A 22,265-nucleotide genomic window follows, 5' to 3' on the forward strand; every position below is an offset into this window, starting at 1 on the left:
AACTGGTTCATCGCAATAAAATAACTGCACTATATTTTTCCCAGCAAAAGTGACGGAATGATGACATGAAGCACACAAGTTGATTTGTGAAGAGAAATACAGAAGAGGCTTCCAAACATTCATGGCATGAGCATAAAACAGACACACTTGAAAACAAAGAAAAAACGAAACATTCACATGAAGAAAAAATCATTATTAGGGTCCAAGCGATGACGTCAAATTAATCAGCCAAGATGTGCTTGAAAAATGATTTCAATACAAACCGCTTGTTGTAATCTGACTTTAGCAACGGGAACCTAGACATAGATTAATATAACGGGATATTTGACTCATTGAAGAAATGGCTGAATAATAGTCGATTAAGAATATTATTTTACATATTTTCAAATAATTTAAAAAGTCGAACGTTTTCGGCTTATTATATGCCCTCATCAGGAATCTGAAAATATTTGAACAAATGCAATAATTTTCAACTTCTTAAACGTAACTACCTAACTGAATAAACAACGAGAAGTACGCAGTGCCCGAATACTGGCACAGAAAAAAATAACAATTTAGACAACAGAAAAACAAGCAAAAAATAAACTAAGTTACATTATTTTATAATGCTCAACCTTGTCGTTGTGTTGTTTTTGTGTCAAACTATATCCTTACTTCAACGTATGAAGTGATAAAGACTATTATCGTTGTAGAACAGTTAACCTGTTCATGTTGAAGTAAAGCGAAAGACTTCATTTGAACAAATAAACACATTTTCTCCATAGATATTGATTTTCTATTTCAATTAACATAGTATGTATATGGCCAAAATAAAACCGGTTCTATTTCAAAAATTTGTACAGCGCACAGCATTGAAAACTACCGGAACAACGCAAAAAAACTTAACCCGGAGCCACATATTTAAAAACAAAATAGGTGAAAAGCATCACAGCTATTGACATGAGTCTGCCTCGGACCACCTGAGTTGAGCACAGTCAACTGGGGACAAAAGTTATCGCATGCACTCCAGCCCGACTCATGGGAACAAACATTACATTTCAGAGCATTTTGTCTGGAAGTGGCAATGCACGGTTTGGCAGTGAAGTGAGACACAAAACGTTTCTTAAAGAAAGATTACAACGGATTTGAAGCATATACCGAAGCCAGAAAGTGCAATGGCTATTGACTAACGTACCATTGCATGTACCGAAGCCAGAAAGTACAATGGCTATTGGCTAACGTACCATATCGTGATCTCAACGAGCACCAACCAAACCAATGAACAACAAACAATCACCATTTTTATTGATTAAAACGGGACAATCAATTGATAAACTGTTTTAAAAAAAGTTCTTACTTGGTTTCGTTGTTTTCGTTCTTCACTTCAACAGCCACAAGCAGCAGGTTGAGATTTTTGTAGCAAATCCTGAAAGTCAGTGCAAAAACTGTAAACACGAAAACCTCAGGCAGTAAGATTGCAAAGTGTAATAATCGCCAGATAAAACAACAATGGGATGTAACACAGTTCGCCTTGCCGGACCAACACTCACAAAAACGAAATATCACAAACTGACCAAGCAAACAAAAACACATAAAAATTGTTTTTGAAATGCCGGAGTAAATACTTACAAAACAGAAAAGATCACATACAACAGACATCATAGCAAAAAATTCTTGCTGAAGGAATATTGGATAAAACTACCATTCAACGTTTTATAGGCAGAGAAAACTTTTTCTCGAACCGTAGAAAATTTCATTATCAGATCACCGCTTCAATGCGTGATGGAAACTCTACAAAGCATTGAAACTTTTTTAATAAAACGTTTTAAAACTCAGTTTGTGTTGACACCACAATGCTTCGAATTCAATTTTTAATTTGTGCTTTCGAAAACAAAAAGGTTACACACAGTGACACAAGAAAACGAAAATACTAACTCGCAAACTTTGGGAAATATCTGGTCATTGAAAGAGGAAGAGAGGTTCTCTGTGTACATTTCGGATCCTACCCCGGCAAGGTAATGCTTCTGCCACGACTCCCCGTCAAACTAAACCATGGAAATAATTAAAAACATAAATGTATATGCAAGTCAACCAAGCCTGAAATTATGAGCACCGGAAATATAATTTTGATATAGAGATTTTTAAAAGTTGATGAAACTGAGTTTTTTATAAGCTGCACTTGCGGTACAACGCAGAAACATTGCCATTTGATTGCTGACAAAAACGGCGTTAAAATATCAAATATAACAAAACCTTTCGTTTATGACAATGTTCACCTTAATAGTTGATCTCATCGAAAATAGATTGGCCATTAAGCTGGAAAAGCCCGGAGCCAAGCAAGATTGTGCGATGAAGCCTAGTTTCAGCTCAGCCAGGCAGATCACGTCATCGCCATCCTATGGAAACAATTAGTTTGATTAAAGAGCAGATCATGAAACTTGAATATGTTGTTAACATGATAGTTGAAAGTTTGCTTCAGCGTTCAACAAACACAAGGATTGAAAAACTTAACCTTCACGTAGACTTCGACTCGTGGAAGAACAATTCTCAACTTTCCCAGACTTGTTAAACTTATCAAACTTGAAATGAAATTTTTTAGCCTATTTGGAATAATGTAAGACTTGTTCCGAAACCAAGAAAAGTAGTTGAGAGATAACAGCAGCTGATTGTTGGTTTGACAATCACTGAGAACACGCAATGACATGAGTTAGCATGCTTGGAAGTGATTACTGATCACTGATCAGCCATAGTTACCAGACGTTTCTACAATTCAGCATGTTCAAGTGAGGCTTTAGCTCTTTCGTGGGCAAGAAACGCAAAGGAACACACTGTTAACTTTGTCACTTTCGAGTGCCCCATCTATAAGGCACCGAAAGGGATGCAGGATATCACAGCATTAAAGCAAACATGACATGGCTTTTCAATACCTGCCCTAAACTTCAAAACTGTTGTCTCACACGAAATAGGTAGAAATAATAATGACGTCGCAACAATTATGCAAAACCATAACCTGAGACAAGTTATTCCAGCTCACAACTCCCACATTACAGAAATAAGTTTCTGTTTTGCGTACAAAGTCCTTCAAACCACCCCACTCGCATCAGCCCACCTCAAGTGTTTCCTGGTTAGCCTGTGTATTAATAGCTGTTTCGACTGTACACAAATAGCAGGAAGTGACTGCTTGTGACACGTCAATGTTACAAACATCTTTTTTAAAGTATTTGGAGGCGAAGTGTACTATTCTAGGCGTACACACAAACGAAGCAACCATTCAGCCAACATTATGAAACAATGACATCATCTGCCACGCCAATCGGCTATAACTAAGGTGGATAAAACTACCTTTGATGATGTCATCATGATCTGCTGCGTTGCGAAGTAACTGCAGTATTTTATTCACAAAAAAAAAAAAACTATTAACTAGAGTTTCGAACGCTCTGATAATATTGTCCGTATAGCGACATCGCAGTATAGCAACTCTTTAAGTTTAGCCTGACCTGATGTATACTTACTTAGGAATATCATCCCACATGTTACTAAAACTTCACAGTTGAAAAATTTTGCACCAACAAAGAGATAATAGTAATCTTTCTTTAAATAGTTGTCACAACTTGCGTCTTGCCTACCTTGACGTTCCAACTTGGAATATTGAGCAGATGGGCTTTATTGTGATATTGCATTATTTGTATGATAATTCGAACTTTTGCGTGGTAATTCTTTATCGAAATCACCCTAAAATCACAACATGCTGATTAAATTTGTGTGATACAGCTCAATAAAAAGAAATTGGAAGAATAAAGCTTTACTAATGAAACAGCTGCGGTATGTGGAGACTGGAGAGTGTCCACTGTTCTAACGTAACCAGCAATTACACTGTTCAGACGATGAATAACCAATGATCTTGGATTCTTGGTGATTAGTAGCCACTACTAGAATGGCAAACAAAAAGAGCCGTGCGAGACTTGTAATACCCTTTCAGCCATCACGTTATCATTCAAATTTCCTTAGATTTAAAATGTTGTAACTGTCAGTCGAAAACCTCATAATGTTAGACGCGTCCTCTGCATCAGCATCAAGGCAATATTTGTTTGCGAGGATCACACATGAGTCCGCTTCTTCCATCTTTACTCTGGAAAGATCGTTAGAGTTCAATACAGATCCTTCGAAGAACTCAACTTGGGTGAAATGCCGCTTGAAAAGAGCCTCAAGTTCCAGGTTTGGTGGAATGCTGAAATAAAAAAATAAAAAACACAATCAGGGCGTATATTAGTGCATCTGCAAATGTATCGTTGTATAGTGCATTTGCAATGCATATTTATCAATCCAACTTTGGACATAATGCAGAGAGGTTTTTTAATAGTATACTTTTGATGTTTTGTCTGACGGCGTAGAAAGTATAGGGTAGGGTGGTCCAAAAAAAACTTTTTTTGTAAATGTTAATGTCTCACCCTAAAATATTGTTACCATTGATGAGAAAATGATATATGTGAATTTTCATAAAGATTGGTTGATATTTAGAGGTTGCTACCGGGGTTCAAAGTTTTGTCGTTTACCCCCATTTTAACGTTTTGAGAGGATGTGATACAGATATGATATGATACGGTACAGTAAAAAAATATGGTACAGTGCCATGGTATATTGCAAGAAAAATACAGTTTAATAATTACTCTATAGTCTGTTTATAAACTCATGTACGTCTGTATTACGAATTATACTAACTGGTCTACATATACAAAATGTGCAACTTTGCATACTTGTGTTTAAAATTCAGAGACTAAATTTGACAATCAATAACAACTTTAGAAGACAGTAAATAAACTACATGTACATGATGTAAACTAATATACATAGTACATACATATTTATTAACCTCTAAACCAGGGGTTCTCAACCGTGGCCCTCGGCCCCCCAAGGGGGCCACAAAGCGTTCTCAGGGGAGCCACGATAAAAGGCTTCATTAATGAATTATAACATGTATTGACAGAAACGTAGAATTGTGACACAAAAAACACTCATGTAGGTGTTAGTAACGTAAAGCTAGCTAAAAGCATGTTTTTTCATCGTATGTTCTATCTCACTGCATGTTGCATCATCTTTTGTGATTGTAACGTAACAATTAAGGATACGCTTGATTTACTGGCGTAGTCTATTACGAAAAAGAAAGCATTAAATCATTTAATCACTCGTTAACTGTTTTTATTGATTTCGTTTCGTTGTTCTTTAAACAAATACATTTTTATTTCACTCAAGGGGGCCATGGTCTTTTAGAGCCACAGTCTGGGGGGCCATGACTCAGAAAAGGTTGAGAACCACTGTCTAAACTAAACCCTTGACAGCCTGTTTCACCCTAAAAGGGTAATCATCAGAAGGTCCTCCTTTTAGGTTAAAACAGGCTGTCAAGGGTTTAGAGAGTAATAACTATATATATTTGATTTATTTCGCTCTGCTTGGCTTTTTGCTTGGCATTGAGCATTTTTTGCAGTATTAATAGTTTTTATTGTTTAGTACATACATATAGGAATTATTGCGCGAGGGTCTTTCTACTACAGTCTGGATATCGGTGATCAGCGACGACGCGCAAAAGATACTGTTTTTGTTCTTCGTCACATGTGTGCAATGTGTTGTATTCCGTGATCAACGCCACTCCACACTCGGCAATGTCATTTACAACCTTCATTTCACTCACAATTGCTCTCGCTCTTTGATACGCGTCATTGGTCTTCCAGTTATCTGGGTCTATCTCCAAAAATGATGAAGACAAATTCAGGGCCTTAAAATCGGTTTGTATTTGATGTAGCAAAAACTTTCAAACTTTTGTCTGCAATTTCTTTGTGGCCAATTACAGCTTTTTTACTAGGCTGTACTCCTTCGTCACATGTCTTTATTGGAGTCATCATCTTCCGTTTAGTGTCTGATGATAAAGAATTATCAAAGAATGCCAACGCGATAAGCTCCTCTCCCAGGTACCACAAATGACGCAACATCTTGTTCCCTGCGGCCTTTGCCATCTTTGAATGAATATCCTTGTACTGATCGAGTTGTTGAGAAATGCGAGATCCTGAGATAGTGCAAGAATCGGCGATGGGGCGAGAAACCAAGCTTTCACGTACACTCTCACAACAAACACACAGATATTGCGCAAAGCGACATCCTCCCTTTTAGTCAACGTGTACTGTTTTCGGTACATCCCAACTTTGAGTGCATAGATGGCTTTCGCCATCCACCTGGCACGATGAAGGGCACCAGGAGCCATGATTTTGATGCCACGAAGAGGAACTCTACCCAAGAATATGATGGTCAACTCAAGGAGCTCTGTAGTCGTCACAATGTTGCTGTATTAACAATTTTCATTAGCGAAGGTTCTTATGGCATCTGCTACGTCTGTCACATGCTTTAAAGCCTCGTCGTCAGTTCACGCACATTGTACATCATCTTTAGCAATGAATGACCATTTCATTTGAAAACGCTTGAAGAGTAGAATGTCCGGACCAGTCGAACGACCCATCACACATAAAAATATCGCCTCGAGAACTATCTCGTGAATATGATGACGGCAGGCCAAATACAACAAGTCTTTGGTTTTCAAATAAAATGGTCATTCATTGATTTTGTTACATCAAATACAAACCGATTTTTTAAGGCTCTGAATTTGTCTTCATCATTTTTGGAGATAGATCCAGATAACTGGGAAACCAATGACGCGTATCAAAGAGCGAGAGCAATTGTGAGTGAAATGAAGGTTGTAAGTGACATTGCCGAGCGTGGAGTGGCGTTGATCACGGAATACAACACATTACACACATGTGACGAAGAACAAAAACAGTATCTTTTGCGTGTCGTCGCCGATCACCGTCACTCCGTCAGCGATATCCAGACTGTAGTAGAAAGACCCTCGCGCAATAATTCCTGTATGTATGTACTACGTATATTAGTTTACATCATGTACATTTGTACATGTAGTTTATTTGTTGTATTCTAAAGTTGTTAATGAATGTCCAATTTAGTCTCTGAATTTTAAACACAAGTATACAAAGTCGCAGCGGTGACGCGCTCGCTTTCCAATCATGCAATCCTGGTTTGACTCCCGGCTTATACTGGTTGTTGACAAACACCGCCCACGCCCACCTCTACCCAGGGTGTAATATATTGAGTGGGCGTAGTTGCTGAAGTAAAGGCGGCCGAGAGAAAGGAACTGGCCACCCTACTCTCGTTAGTGCCGAAGGCTTAGTATAATGAGAACCTCATCCCTCGATGCTTGTATTCAAGTATGGGACTCACCTTTACCTTATACAAAGTCGCACATTTCGTACATGCACACCAGTATATAATTCGTAATACAGACACATGAGTTTATAAACAGACTATAGAGTAATTATTAAACTGTATTTTTCTTGCAATATACCATGGCACTGTACTGTATTTTTTACTGTACCGTATCATATCATATCCTCTCGAAACGTTAAAATGGGGGCAAACGACAAAACTTTGAACCCCGGTAGCAACCTCTAAATATCAACCAATCTTTATGAAAATTCACATATGTCATTTTCTCATCAATGGTAACAATATTTTAGGGTGAGACATTAACATTTACAAAAAAAGTTTTTTTTGGACCACCCTAGTATAGGGTAGGCGGTAATCATTTTGAAACAAATTGAATTTTGAATACAATATTGCTATAAGAACGGGAGTTGAAAGGGGGGAAACGTTAGCAATAAAAAAAATCCACATTACCGTCTTCATACAGTTAAAACAATAAAAAGTTTAACATGATTGGGGCATGGGGCCACTTTGAATCAAATAATGAGCTGTCTCAAAAATAATAGACATACCTGTGCAAAAACAACACCTCAACATTTACATCGTCTCTGTCTTTGTGTAGAAAGTCTTTCAAAAAATATGACACACTTTCCAGAGTAATATGGCCACAGACTACGATGTGCCTAAAACAGAACAAAACCCAGTGAGAAGTCGATGGGATTTAGACCAATGCACGACAAACTGATACTTTTAATTGATATAAAGTTACAACTTTAATCCAAACATTAATCAAAATAGTGCATTTGGCAACACTAAGTACAAAATACAGGTACAACTCGAAATAATTACAAATCGTAAGTGGAAGAAAATTTCTTTGAAAAAATAAGGTTGAGCGCAACCGCTAAACACACTCAGCAATTAAATTGTCAGCAAATACAGATCATTTGCTGCAAGAGTAAACTTCAATTGATCTTAAGTAATTCATTTCATCATGCTTCATCTAGCTCTGCATATTTCTCATGCGAACATCAATTATGCCTTCGACAAGGTAGTTGATGATAAAAACCATGCAAGGTTGTAATGTAGAAGGGACAAACTTCCGTAAAAAATGGGGAATTTTGTGTTTGTATTTGAATGCAATAATTTAACGACTTCAAACATTACTACCGGTATCTTACTTTCGTCCACTGACTGACGTATAGGCTCCACCATATTTCTTGCGTGTACCAATCAACTCTATTATCTCAGGCACGTAGCTCGCGAACATGGCCAACCCACCAAAGATGAAAAAGACCATAAAAAATCGACCAAGTGTTGTTTTAGCTGCAATATCTCCATAACCCACAGTAGACATGGTCACCTGGATGAGGGAATGAATTAATATAATTTCCAAGATTTAACGACAGGATAGTGAGGGAAGAATACCAAACACTAAGTATAAAAACACTAGGTGAGAGGAGTTTTGTTCCAAGTCTTCTTTGAATCTTTCGCTTGAAAAGAAGTCATACTTTTTACTAACAATAGAATGACCAAATGTTATATTTACAACAAGTTGTTTCAGATACTATGTCCTGCCTTTTCCATTTATTAGCGAAGATAAATTGAACCAAAATCAAAATACTGCTGAAGCAAAACGTTACTAATTTATACAAAAGTCAATGTGCAGAATATGATGTGGTAAAAATATGCTGCGTTCAAGACACTGCGGCCGAACTGACATTATTTCGTCCAGATGTGTTCCAGAACGTCTAAGAGTGTTTGCTTGGACTAAAATTGCATTTTCACTTCCTTCTATGTCACTATCACAACTAAATCGGGTCAAGTCAACCTTCTTTTCCTTGTAAGACACAACAAATGACAAAGTGAAAACAGTACGAAGTACAACAACGACAATCAGCAAACTTTCATAAACTATTTATACTCGAGAGTTTTAATTATGAAATGCTTGGCAACCTTTCAAGTGACATTTATGATCGATACAGTTAAATAACTACAGCAGTGGTTCTCAACCGGGGGTCCGCGGACCCTAAGGGGTCCGTAAAGCGATTTCAGGGGGTCGGTGAAAGTTTCCGAGGTTTCAGCATGATTGATAAATTGCGAAATTTAAAAATTGTTTGTGCTTTGTTTCTGTATTAGCCTACGGGATACTGTTAAAGAAATGTGAAGTAGATGGGAATGCGACATTTCTCAATCCCAACTCCAAGCCTGCTTGGCACGTGACAACCACTTTGCATCACAGGCTGTAGCGTACGAATGTGGTTACATTGCAATATATCGCAAAGCATCCCGTAGAAACGGCGTAGATAAACAAAAACATCATTCCAGCAAATAAAAAAGCTGCAAGCATACGGACAATCTGCACACTTGTTGTTAGCAGTCACTATCTATCTACCGGCATACGATTTAACGCCTCTACTTTTTTTTTAATTGAAGTAAAAGAATTGACTGTAGTGGTTTAAGTGCTTGCTGAAGTTGACGCTCTAATCAGTATTGGGACAACGCGACTATCATAATGAGAATATGCACTGCAATTACTTTTCTACTTTGAATCGAACATGTTGGAGTCCTTTGAGTTATATAATTGAGCTTCCTGTATAATTCTATGATAATAATAAGTCGGTCACCTTTATACTGCATTGACACTGGTAGCTGCTTAATCATTGTAAAAAGTGAATTTTTAAACTAGAAGTTTCGTGAACTCTCCAAATTAAAAGGAACTATTATCATATAAAAGTCACATAATGAGACGTTAGTCTGGCTCTACCTTGAGATGTTAACTTCTGCGCAGACAAAAGACTCGCTTAGAAATACAAAAGCAATAATCTCACTAGCAAGGAAATGGCAGTGTCTAACCAGTGTAAATGTTCGACTTGAACAGATATTATCGCAACTTTTCAATTTCTTCAGATCAAATGAGCAGCTGTCGACCTTTCACTATGAGAGAACTAAGCTCGATAACGCTACAAGATGTGCACGTTCCATCTCGTTAATGTTGGTTATGTTGGTAAGTTATTGAGGAATAGCAAATTCATGACAGTAGTTGATAGGATTAAGCCGGTTGCTAGGTACCTGGTACAGTGGTACACCCGCAAAGTTTTTAACTGAAAACACCCTGCGACAAAATATGCCTTTGTGACAAGTATAATGGAAGATACATAGAGGGTCCAGCAACGAAATAATCTTTGAAAAAGATGCTGACTTTATTGCTCAATCAAACACAGTAGCTGAGGGTGCACTGCACACACACAAACTATAAAAAAAAACATTCGCTGTTTTGCGTTACAGAAATCCGTGCATATGATGGCCTCGGTGAGTTCCGATTCGGTGAGTCCAATTCCTTAACGGGTGATTTTTTCAAATTTTTTTTTTTAAATTATCGGGTACCGGAGCTTAATTATCATTGCCGTTTTAGGGTTAGGGGTTTGGGGTTAGGGGTTAGAGATTAGGAACTCACCGAATCGGACTCACCGAATCGGACTCACCGAATAGTAGCAGACCCTGATGGCCTTGACTTCATTCAGCAGTTCAATGAGTTCATTCAAAGACTGCGCTATGGCACAGAGTTCAAAACACACTGACCACTTAAATTTCTAGATAATTAAAAATCGTCTATTTGCTTTTAAAATATTTGAAAATCAGAAATGTTAATAAGTGGGGATTAAAACATTTAAGGATCTCCACATGAAGCAAGCAAATCTTAGATGTACCGGTAAGATAAAGATATATTTACGGGATTACACAAGCCATCTTTCATAGCATACTTTACAATCTTTACATTGCCTCCATTCACAAATTGGTAAAAAAATACCTCAGCATCAGCACGCTCATGATCCATAAGTGATTTGAAGACAGCATTCAATCTTTTTTTGTAATGACACTGTGTTGTTTCTACAGCTATTGTCAGAAAAAACTCAGCATACTTTAAAATGGGTACAAAACATTATTTATCTTGCTTATGCTTAGCACTTAAACAAAACTCTACACCACGCTAATCCGATATAAACGTGTTGTCAATGACAAAGAAACGCCATTCAAGAGATAAAACGGCGTATTTCATTCAACAAGACTCACCATCAGAAGATAAACGCTCTCCCAGTATGTAATTTTTTGAGGATTGGTGAAATCCAACCATGGGTCTCCTGTATTTTCCACCTGAAACAAGGAACCTACTTAAGTGAATCTAATCCCGATAAAACTAGGATTTTGACATCTACAACTACTTACCGTGCAAACAAACAACTTAAATTATAGTTGATAGTTATGTTCACTCCACATAGAAAAACTAAACATAGTTCATCAATAAACTTTCGTTAAGTGGTGAGTTGTAATCCCTTTAGTTGCAACAGGGGTAGTGTACAACAGCAAAGTGCGTATGAGAAATAAAACATACAAATTTGAAGTAAAAAAATAAATCGGAATGTCCTTTGAACGGCCGCTGTAACCCAACATCCATCGTTCACAAACCTTCAATCAACGACGCTCCCATACATTGTAAGACCCAGCCGATGGCAGTGTCGCATACGCTCGTTCATGACGCAATTGCCGTACTACAGTATTAACAACAGCTATGCTTCAGTCAGCCCGGTTCAGTTAGGCAGCTCAGAGCTATGTGTGGTTTGCTAATGGGAATCTCTTGAGTTCTGTGGGTTTTGTTGAGGACTGAGCCATGCTACTTGCCACCTACATTGGTTTAGCATCGTCGGTTTCTCTTTTGCATGTTTTTGAGCACCTTTTGACCATCCCACAAAGAGTGAAACAGGCTATTAAGGATACTTGGACTATAGCGGTTTCATTTACTTGAACTGGCTCTGCTTGGCATTGAGCAAAGTCGTATTAGTTTCATTTATTGTATCAAAACCAGTTAATCAGTAAATGAAATGAAACTTTCTTACTTCCTTTGCGTTTTACAAGGCAGACATGCAGCAGCGTAGTTACATTCATCAGAAGTGGAGCCGAGTACACTGTTATCCGAAATCGATTCCCTCAATGCTAAACGGTCCAAAGCTAACACTTTTAAGTCACCGTACTGATATTTTGCTATCAATCGACTAAGAAGAATCTGCTGAATGTGTATCAGACCGACATTACCAAGATATAATTCGGCTGATGAGAAATTCTGTTGAAAAGGAGCTATCTTCCTGGCGTCAGCACTACCTGACTACTCAATGTAGAACAGCGAGCATTGTGTTTCGCTAACCATACCGGTGTAGCCTCCACACTAGCCATCAAGACTTTTGCAAAAACATGTGTTTCTCGGCAGTCGAGTGTAGCAGGAACTCAGCGATAGACACGTGTTTCGCTCATTAGGCTGGGCTCATCAGTACCGCACCAAGAATTCAATTGACTGACAAAAGCAGCGGTTGAGAACTATGTGGCAGGAACTAGTGGTGCGGTACTGATGAGCCCAGCCTAATGGGCGAAACACGTGTCTATCGCTGAGTTCCTGCTACACTCGACTGCCGAGAAACAGTAGAGAAATTCATTAAAAAGAGAAAAAAAAGCATTTTACAAACATGGCGAACATTTTCAACACAAACAACAACAAAGATTTTTATTATTTTAACACATGATCTTGATCAAGGAAAATCACAAATTTCATCAATTTTCGATAAAGATTCAAGGTAACTGAAGTGCATTGTTTTTGTTAGGAGCAATGTTTCTGGCTAAACAAAACCAGCGGTTCAGAAGTTTTCCGTGGCCCGATGAATAAGGGTTTGCGTTTTTTTCCTCAGAGATTTACATACAGCTAGCTTAAACGTGATCTTAAAACAAACTTAAGTTGTTTAGTAACAAACAAAATTTATTCGAATATCCCACTGTCACTATGACGTCACAAAATAATAATTTAATTCGACAACATCATAAGACGAGTAAAAGTTTAAAGCAGTGGTTCTCAACCGGGGGTCCTCTAAGGGGCCGGTCAGCAAAACGTTTTCAGGGGGTCCGTGAAATTTTCAAAATTTGCAGCACGATTGATAGATTACAATATTTAAAAATTAGTTGTGCTTTATTTGTGTATTACAGTGATTCTCAAATGGTTTGTTGCGACGCCCTAGTGCGGCGTTTGAAACTTCAAAGGACGGTACCAAGGTTCCGCTTCCTAACCAAAAAAGTTCATATAAAAGAGTTAAATATTTTATAAGGCTAAATATGTTCAACTTAATTCTTTTGAGGCAGCAGATTTTTGATCAATGCTGAACTTAGAAATACAAACGTTGGCCAGCAGCCTATTAGCACTACCAGTTTTGCCGCAGCGAAATATTGATTACAAATTTTAAAAAAAGGAAGACATTTTTTGTGAAGGTACCGGTAGCAAAAATTCTATTATTTTTTGATAAAATTTATAAAATAACATTACATCAGCATATAGAATATAGATTACTGATGTTTGCCAACATATAGCTCATAGCATAGGCTAGCTTAGTCAATGTCATCAATCGTCATAAGTGCGTTGCAAGTTCAGAAAATTCTTTTAAGTGTGTCGCTTCGAAACTTATAAAATATTTGATTCCATTAGGACAGGGGTGAGGAACCACCGGGTCGTGGCCGGTGTCGGTCCGTGAGGAATTTGTTACCAGGCCACGCAAAACCAAGCCTAAATTCCTCTATAAATTGCAAATGTTTTTGATTAACCGGGCTAATGCAGAATATCAATTTTATTTTCAATATTCGGTAAACGTTGGCTGCCAAACATACTCAAACCAAATATAAACAAGAATTACATAAAGTTGCCTTCAAAAACAGAAAACAGCAACAAACAAGACAAAATTACAAAGTAGGCTGGACATAACAAACACACTGCGGGTGTCATTAACCACCACAATCCCAAGGAGGAAGCAGATGATTGCTGTAAAACAATTCCAGGACTTTCACGGAGCAGCGTTACAATGACCAGATAAGTTGTATATAATATATTTGCATGCACCAAATGTGTTTTATTGAAGGCCGGTCTGCAAAAATAAGGGAGCAAGTCTTTTAGGCGCTGACAGTTAGGCGCTGGTCTAATAGGCGCGCACACTGTGGCGTCTGCATATTTAGGTGCGGAGCACTGTGGCGCCCGTTCATTTAGGTGCTATTCCTAGTAAAGTCTGTAGATTGTATCAGCTTAGCAGGTAGAGGCGTAGGGCAATGCTTTTCACACAAAATATTATATTGAACAAGAAAATATATTGTTTTGTTAATGCGTGTGCGTTGTTGGTCATGGCTTCAGTGAGTGAAGTTGCTTAAACCGCCAATGCTTTTTCACACAAAATGTTATATTCAACAGAAAAAATATATGGGTGAAGCTGCTTAAACCGGGAATGATTTTCACACAAATTGTTATATTGAAGAGAAAAATATGTCATGGCTTCAGTGAGTGAAGCTGCTTAAACCGGCAATGATTTTCACACAAAATGTTATATTGAACAGAAAAATATGTTATGGCTTCCGTGAGTGAAGCTGCTTAAACCGACAATGATTTTCACATAAAATGTTATGTTGAACAGAAAATTATGTTTTTTTTTTGCGCGTGTTCAGCATTTATTTCTTGTTAGTCCAGGTTTGCGTCGGCGAAAGCTTTATCAATAAATTATTCAAGTTTCCGAACATGTATGAGTTCACTTTTAGTTATGTCAAATAATAACTACACTAAACATCAGTAAAAAATGTACCGTAGCCTGTATTCAACCGGGCGGTAGGCTTAAGTGAAGAGTAACTTAGTTTTCCGTCAAAACCCCGACTAGGTTTAATAACGAGCGAAGTCCCACCATTATGCTTGCAACTTGTAGCCAAGGTGTAGCCTATATGCCCTGTAGAAATGTATTCATGTGAACAGTAGTAGAGCGTCTTACGCGTTCTCGTCACATGGCCAATCCATCCCGAACAGAAGTAATTGCGAAAGATAACAGATTAAGTAAAGTTCCATCTGGCTGCAACTTGTGTTCAGGATGCATTGCAAATGTCCTGTAGAAATGTGCTAATATCAAGAGTAGTAAAGCGTTTTCACGCACCTCAACTCCACACGATCTATCCGTCTCAAGTAGAAGTAATTATTAAAGGTAACAGATTGCACAAAGCTGCGCCTTTAAACCGGCAACTTCTACTCCAGAAGTACGTGTCCTGTGGAGATCAGGTGGTCTACTGGTCTAATTGCCCTGCATATAAGCCGATGTTGGATCTGAGCACTTCATTTGCACCGAAAGGTTTGGTAAGTTTGCCACATCATAAAGCAAAGATTGATATGGCAGCTTCGACTATTTCAACTTCACGTAATCGTGAAAAAATTGCTGCTGATGGCTTCATGTGTACGTTGCAGTGTTTGATAGCGCATTTTTCGTATTTATTAATTGTTTAATAAAAATCTTCATCCTTCCACCTCGTGTAGCCTACCTTCTCAAACAAAGAGCTTGCTGTGGGTTCTTTGCTGTAGCCTAGGCTACTTGCAAAGTCAGGCACTGCACACCAAAAATTTAACCACCCGCTTCAATATAGACTAAGGTATGATTTTTTTACTGATGTTTAGTGTAGTTATTATTTGACTTAACTCTTTCGCAATCACCGAGGTCAAGACGTTTAATCTAAATAACCAGACATTTTTCACACAAATCTGTTGTAATTACGCCGTAAAAACATCTCGTGTGATCGACGTAGACGCACAATCTTGACATCAAATGAAAGCATACATCTTCAGCTATCCGAAGATGCAAAGCTTTGCAATAAAATTTAAAACATTCAATCTACGACTAGCAACTTTCCATACGGTGTTTTTTTTAATTTCTAAAAAAATTAAAAATTGGCAGAAAAGTGTACTTCATTATAATCTTTACTACCCAAGCATGATAAAATAATTTGAAAATATATGTAGTTTAATCGAATGCCAAAACAATTCTGCACATGAGAAAAATTTTACTTCGTTTCTGCGCGCAATGCTTTAGGAGGTACAGCAGAATGATTATGGAGAAAATTTTAAGCAAAAAGTTTACGTAATTTAGCCTACAGTCTTTTTGATCGAGAAACATTTTGTGTGAAAAGCATTGCCGGTTTAAGCAGCTTCACTCACGGAAGCCATGATATAATTTTTTGGCAAGCTGCCATGCTGATACAATCTACATACTTCTAGGAATAGCACCTAAATGACCGGGCGCCACAGTGCTCCGCACCTAAATATGCAGACGCCACAGTGTGCGCGCCTATTAGACCAGCGCCTAAAAGACTTGCTCCCTTATTTTTGCAGACCGGCCTTCAATAAAACACATTTGGTGGACCCAAAAATAATGCCTGCCTCAAACCGGTCCGTAGTGCAAAAAAGGTTGCTGACCCCTGCGTTACGAGACGCAATATACTAAAAAATCAGGCAAAATTTTTAGGGGCCCACGACAGCTTCGCAGAAGAAGACAAAACGGTTGAAAACCATGGGTCTAAAGCGAACGTGTAATTGACCAGATCAATTACTTGTAAAATATATTTTTTTGAATGATCCGCTGCTCTTGGTAGTGAACGACGTAACTTTGGTAAAAAATAAAAAGGGACATTCTGTGGGACGCTACTGGGCTTGGCCATCTTTGTACGGCAGTGATTAAAAAGCGAATGAAATCGCCACAATCCTGAACAATGCAAATATGTCTCGCAGGAGAGTTTACACACAGTGACTAAAGCGTCGACTATTCAAATGATAGATGGAACTGAGTTGCCATGACGTATAATTCCTTAACGCGCTTAAAAAAAAGTGTTGAAAGTGACTTCCAGACAGACAGTGACTTCCAGACAGAGAGAAGCCTGATGGTGGACAAATAACAAAACTACAGATTTTAAAGACAAAGAAATAGACAATATGTAGTTAAGATAGAAAAACTCGTGAAGAGAGGAAAACAGACTACAATTTACAAATATACTTTCATGCTCATTCAAGGTAGACTTCGCTTATGAACTGATCCTTGTGTGATTTATAATGGTGGAATGGTCATACACCAATGCAAGATTTTACTGCAAGTGAACACAAATTGTCCAGTGATCCTTGTAGAATTCTTTTCACCCAAGTTACATCTACAGCGCATCGTAATATAGAATGTACTAGGTTGTCATTAAACATAAAAAGGCGGCTATTAATGAAAACGATCGATATTGCGACGTGCAGTGACAAGACCAGGAGTACAGAGCATGAAGCCAGTGATGTGACGTCATCTCATTTCACTAATAATGGATTTTAACTAATATTCAATTTTCTAGGAACACGTCTTAAGCTGCAGATGTCAGAGACAAAATTTTCGATGAATCAAATTTGATAAACAAAAAATCCTTTGCGAAGAAGGGAGCGTTCTTCCCGGCTATCAGCGCAAGGCTGAGCACTCACTAGTACAGCGAGCAGTTGCGATTCGCTAACCATAACGGTGTAGCTTCCACGCTAGCCATTTAGAGTTGAGACCATCCAATCAACTGTATGTTTCTCCATAAATAAGTCCTTTTGTTGCTTTATACAAAATTTCTTAACGTTTAGTTTTTCCACTGCGTTATGAAAAAGCAATGGGACGGAACAATCGACAAGTTACACTCTTAAGCACCTCTGAACAACTTCTTCAACAAAACTGATCAAACCCTTCAGAACACATCGCTTCGCAGTTCGCCCTATCAAGTGGTAAAGATTATTTTTAGAGTTGAAAACATATTATCTGTCAATCTAACTGAAACAGTTTGTGCATTACCATAGCGTCACTTACCAAGTGAATAAATCCAGCTCCAGTTAACCAAATACTGACAAATATTGATATTAAATTCACCAGTTTTATACTGTTACTGGTTTTTAAGATATTGACAAACTGAAGAATTTCTGAAAACTGAAGTAGCCGCAATGCGCGAAGAAACCTTAAGCCTGAAAAAAGAAATAAAAAAATTAAAACGTGAGTAAACACAGCAACTGCCATATATAATGATATATCAACGAATCAACAATGCAATGTCGTTGAAAAAAAGAAAGCAAACCTCAAAAAAGTGTATTGACAAACCAAATATATAATTGGTTTGAAACTTGAAAGCTTGAAACGTGTCTGTGTTGGAACTCACCTAACCAGGTGCGGTTGAGATATACCGACACAAACACTGGGGGAACAGTGAAGAAATCTACAATGGAATTCACTTCTAGCCAAAACATCAACTTGTCGTTTGCAGCAATGTACTGAAATGTAGAAAAGTTGTGAGCACGCGCATTAGCAACAGGTACATGCGCTACTGAAATACAATCGCCGAAGTATTCAAAATATGGTTGAATAAGTGCCAAACCAGCGTAATAGCCGGAATGAAGCTTTCTGCGTTGGAAGTATTTTTCAAAACAGAAATGGCTAAAAACAGAAAAGACTGTCATGCCTCCGGTTTCAGCAAAAAGTCAACTCCCGTGCCACTACTGTTGATGGCAGTAATCAATAATAATAAATGAAAAAGTCCACATGCTTGCCGGTTTAAGAGCATTAATGCCTTGAAAATTTAGCCTTAGCCAAATTGTAAATCAGTAATTGGGACTGACAGAATAAAAAATACAAACAGACACATTTTTAAAACAATATCAAAGTTATACGACATATATTATCTTTTGTCAGTTTGCTGGTCCAACTGCACTTCCATCAAAACCTTGTGTATCTAACTGTACAATCTTTCAGTCAATACTTCCATAATATGTACAAGCACTCAATCAATTTCATTAGTTTTAAAAAACAATCGAACTTACGCGAAGTCCAAAATACAGTAAGAAGAAAATATTCAGAGCTAGATCAATTTGGAGGGTTCTGTCTTTGAAGAAGTTTTTGCATGTTTCAATGGGACTAAAAACAAATTTTGTTATGAAATTTGCAACTTGGGGTTATCTAACGGAGTGAATGCGACAATGAGATTTCATGTAGCGCTGTAGCCACGAGCATTAAAAGACAGATATATATTTTATGGAATAAAGACTATATTGAAAAAATATTTTAATAAATATGCCTGAGCACATTTCAGTAAAAACAATTTCTTTGGACCTCATCGGCAAGGATGGGGTTAACAAACTTCATTAGCACAGGTACCATTGTAAAGCAATTAGCAAAATTTAGAAATGACACGCAAACCGTCGAAGACATTCAACATTTTTGCCAAAGTTATTCATTTTCAGATATGTTCTGCGAGCGAATGATGTAATCTCACTGTTCAATACATCTCGCATCCCATGGACCATCCATCGCTATGACTCGAAGTATGGTGATGCTGTACAGTAGGCTATACCGTTACGCATAAAGAATGATCGACTTAGAAAAAAAAATAAAGATAACCAATCATGTCAATAAATTAGTCTTTGCATTACGGGACAATCAGGCGACCTGCATGGTAAGATATAAAGGCGTATATATATATATAAAAATATAAATCAAATATAGTAATAACTATATTTGATTAAATTCGCTCTGCTTTGGCTTTTTGCTTAGCATTGAGCACTTTTTGTAGTATTAATAGTTTTCATTGTTTTATATATATATATACTGTAGGCTAATGAGAATAATTTAGAATTCTTTCTTGTTTGATTCTATTGGCCAATATACTGTAGGCTATATATATACAAATTTCTATAATTCAACCATTGGCACAATACGGTGTAAAACACTTCATGTTAAATCACAACATGCCAAATGTGCTATAAACGTAAGAAAAGGCAGTAATACAAAATGTAGTGCAATACACTTACTCAGAGGAATCTATGAAGTAGATCATAAGAGCACCGATACTCAATACGAAAACCATTACAACCTGTAAACAACAATCCCACAATTAATAGATATCCACGTGGCCGACTCTACTGCAGAGGTCTGCAATTCTTTTCTAGCGAGATCCAAAAAATTCCAAAATTCTCGCGACCCAAACATTCCAGAAACATATAATTTTGTAAAAAAATACTTGTAATTTAAGATGAATAGGTACTAGGTAGGCTACTATCTTTCACAGTATAACTTTCTTGCACAACATTGTATGAAACTTAGCACATCAAAGAGTAAATGATTGTATTTAGTTTTCCAAACGAGATTTATGGGCTCTGTGTTTAGAAAGCTAATCAATTTTAGGTCTACTATAATTTTAGAGATGACAACCTAAAAATGTTCTTCTATTACAGTCTTGATCTGTATTCGATAAGCTCCTTCTCGTTAAAACTTCCTCAGTGTAAAAATATTTGCGCTTGAAAACTTATTTTAGCGACATTAACGCTTTAATGCACATTAAGCTACTGCAGTGCTGTAGTAGTTTGCGTTGTCAGCATTTTACGATTTGCTGGTATTTAGCGAATAAGCAGATTGTAATCGTATTACTACAATCATATTTATGTTACATTAATACCGTACTAATAATATATTCTGACTGTAACATTGTGATGCCACATTAACGTGCAATTTTCTGATGACCAAGCAGTTACAACATCAAGAGGAGTTAAGCGGTAATTTCGCTTCTGTTAACAATTTCCAGTTTCATGATTTCGTTGTTCTAGTTAATTTCGGTTATTAGAATCATTATTCAAAACTATCGGTACAGCTCAGGAATGCAGTAATCATTTTGATCACATGTCGGCTCAACGTAATAAACCAATGAAATGATAATAGCCTTGTTAAAAAATTTCTCACACGCGCTAATTAAATTCATAATAAGGTCAAAATATTTTGCGACCCAGAGAGGATGATCTCCAGACTCAAATTAGAGTCGTGTTTCACTACTTGCGAATCCATGCTTTACTGGACAGCCCATCTCTAAGAAGCAAGGAAGGATGGCTTGTATAAAGTTTCAGTAAGAAATCGAATGTGCACATTTATCATTCGCTATGGCTTAAAGGAATTGCACAAGTTAAAGTACTTGACAGGACAAGCAGATAATATTGGAAACAACTCATAAAGAAAAATGAACAAATAGGTGGCAACTTTCAAAACTTTAACAGGCAAAAAAACTTTTCATGCATAACTTTTTCATATATGCAATTCTTGAGATATAACCCTGCTGGTCTAGAACATCAATGAAAATAAAGTTAAAACCTAATGCACCAGAAGCTGTCAAACCATATCAGTTTTAAATAGCCACAACTTTTTACAAAATAATATATTTTATGTACAATATGATAAAATACTTACGAGAATTCGACCAATGAGAGTTTGAGCTGATATCATTACACCTGCCCAATCCTTGACAGCAGTCATCCAACCAACTTCCACAGCATGGCTGTATCCGGTTTTCTTACTCAGCGAACTTGATTCATTGCTGCTATCATCAGAATTTTCAGAGAAGAATTCACTATCGGTATTGCTGGATCCGGGTTGCCTAGATGTCAAAAATATGCAAGGAATTTTCATTTCAGCGGTTTTGAATTACAATTTACAAAAGAAAAATTACAAATGCTATTCAAATACATGCTCTATATCAGGGTAATACTGTGTTACAGTCGTGCAGAAGAGAACCTTATTTTGCTAGATCCGCAAAACTGCATAAATACAGCAATTAAGAAAAGGAAATTGGATAAGGAAGGAGGTTGCTTTCAAAGAAGGTAGAACAGAAGTTACAATAATGTTTTTAGTAAAAATAGCAACAACTGTGTGTGCCTACCCAGACAGCAAAATCCGACATTTTTACATTGATTCAACGTCTGCAGATGTAGATTGTAGAATCAATGCAAAAATGACGGATTTTGCTGTCTGGGTAGTTTGCCAACAGACTGTAAGAAGTACAATAGAAAAAGGCACTATGAGATGAAACAGGCTAGCATATTTGAGGTTATTTGAAGCTCTGTGTTGAGACTAAAAAGTATGCAGCAGTAGAGATTGACGAGACTAGGGTGGGTGGCCCGTTTATCTGGCCTGCACTTTCTTCAGCAACTAAATCCACCCAATTCATAACACCCTGAGTAAAGTGGTATTTTTCAACAGCCACTCCAGCCAGGGAATCAAAGCAGGATCGCATGAAAGGAAAACGAGCACCTGATCTGCTGCGCCATCCCACAATAAGGTTTCAAAATAAAACTATTCATTGTCTTGAGATGAAGAGTTTAAGCCTATCGT

General features: G+C 37.4%; 1 protein-coding gene across 1 annotated transcript in view; it reads right to left on the bottom strand.

The window, feature by feature from the left end:
- Positions 1-22,265, bottom strand: part of LOC145782722 (calcium-activated potassium channel subunit alpha-1-like) — a 50,032-nt gene that overhangs the window by 26,874 nt on the left and 893 nt on the right. Inside the window, exons 3-15 of the mRNA XM_082594478.1 lie at positions 21,345-21,531; positions 19,922-19,983; positions 18,935-19,028; positions 18,277-18,388; positions 17,934-18,085; positions 11,311-11,391; positions 8,418-8,599; positions 7,812-7,922; positions 4,019-4,207; positions 3,606-3,711; positions 2,256-2,375; positions 1,915-2,024; positions 1,337-1,405 (exon numbers count right to left, since the gene is read on the bottom strand). Coding sequence (XP_082450604.1) covers positions 1,337-1,405; positions 1,915-2,024; positions 2,256-2,375; positions 3,606-3,711; positions 4,019-4,207; positions 7,812-7,922; positions 8,418-8,599; positions 11,311-11,391; positions 17,934-18,085; positions 18,277-18,388; positions 18,935-19,028; positions 19,922-19,983; positions 21,345-21,531 — 1,575 coding nt within the window. The remainder of the gene's footprint in view (positions 1-1,336; positions 1,406-1,914; positions 2,025-2,255; positions 2,376-3,605; positions 3,712-4,018; positions 4,208-7,811; positions 7,923-8,417; positions 8,600-11,310; positions 11,392-17,933; positions 18,086-18,276; positions 18,389-18,934; positions 19,029-19,921; positions 19,984-21,344; positions 21,532-22,265) is intronic.

Source organism: Aplidium turbinatum, chromosome 14, assembly GCF_918807975.1.
Source record: "Aplidium turbinatum chromosome 14, kaAplTurb1.1, whole genome shotgun sequence".
Classification (NCBI taxonomy): domain Eukaryota; kingdom Metazoa; phylum Chordata; class Ascidiacea; order Aplousobranchia; family Polyclinidae; genus Aplidium; species Aplidium turbinatum.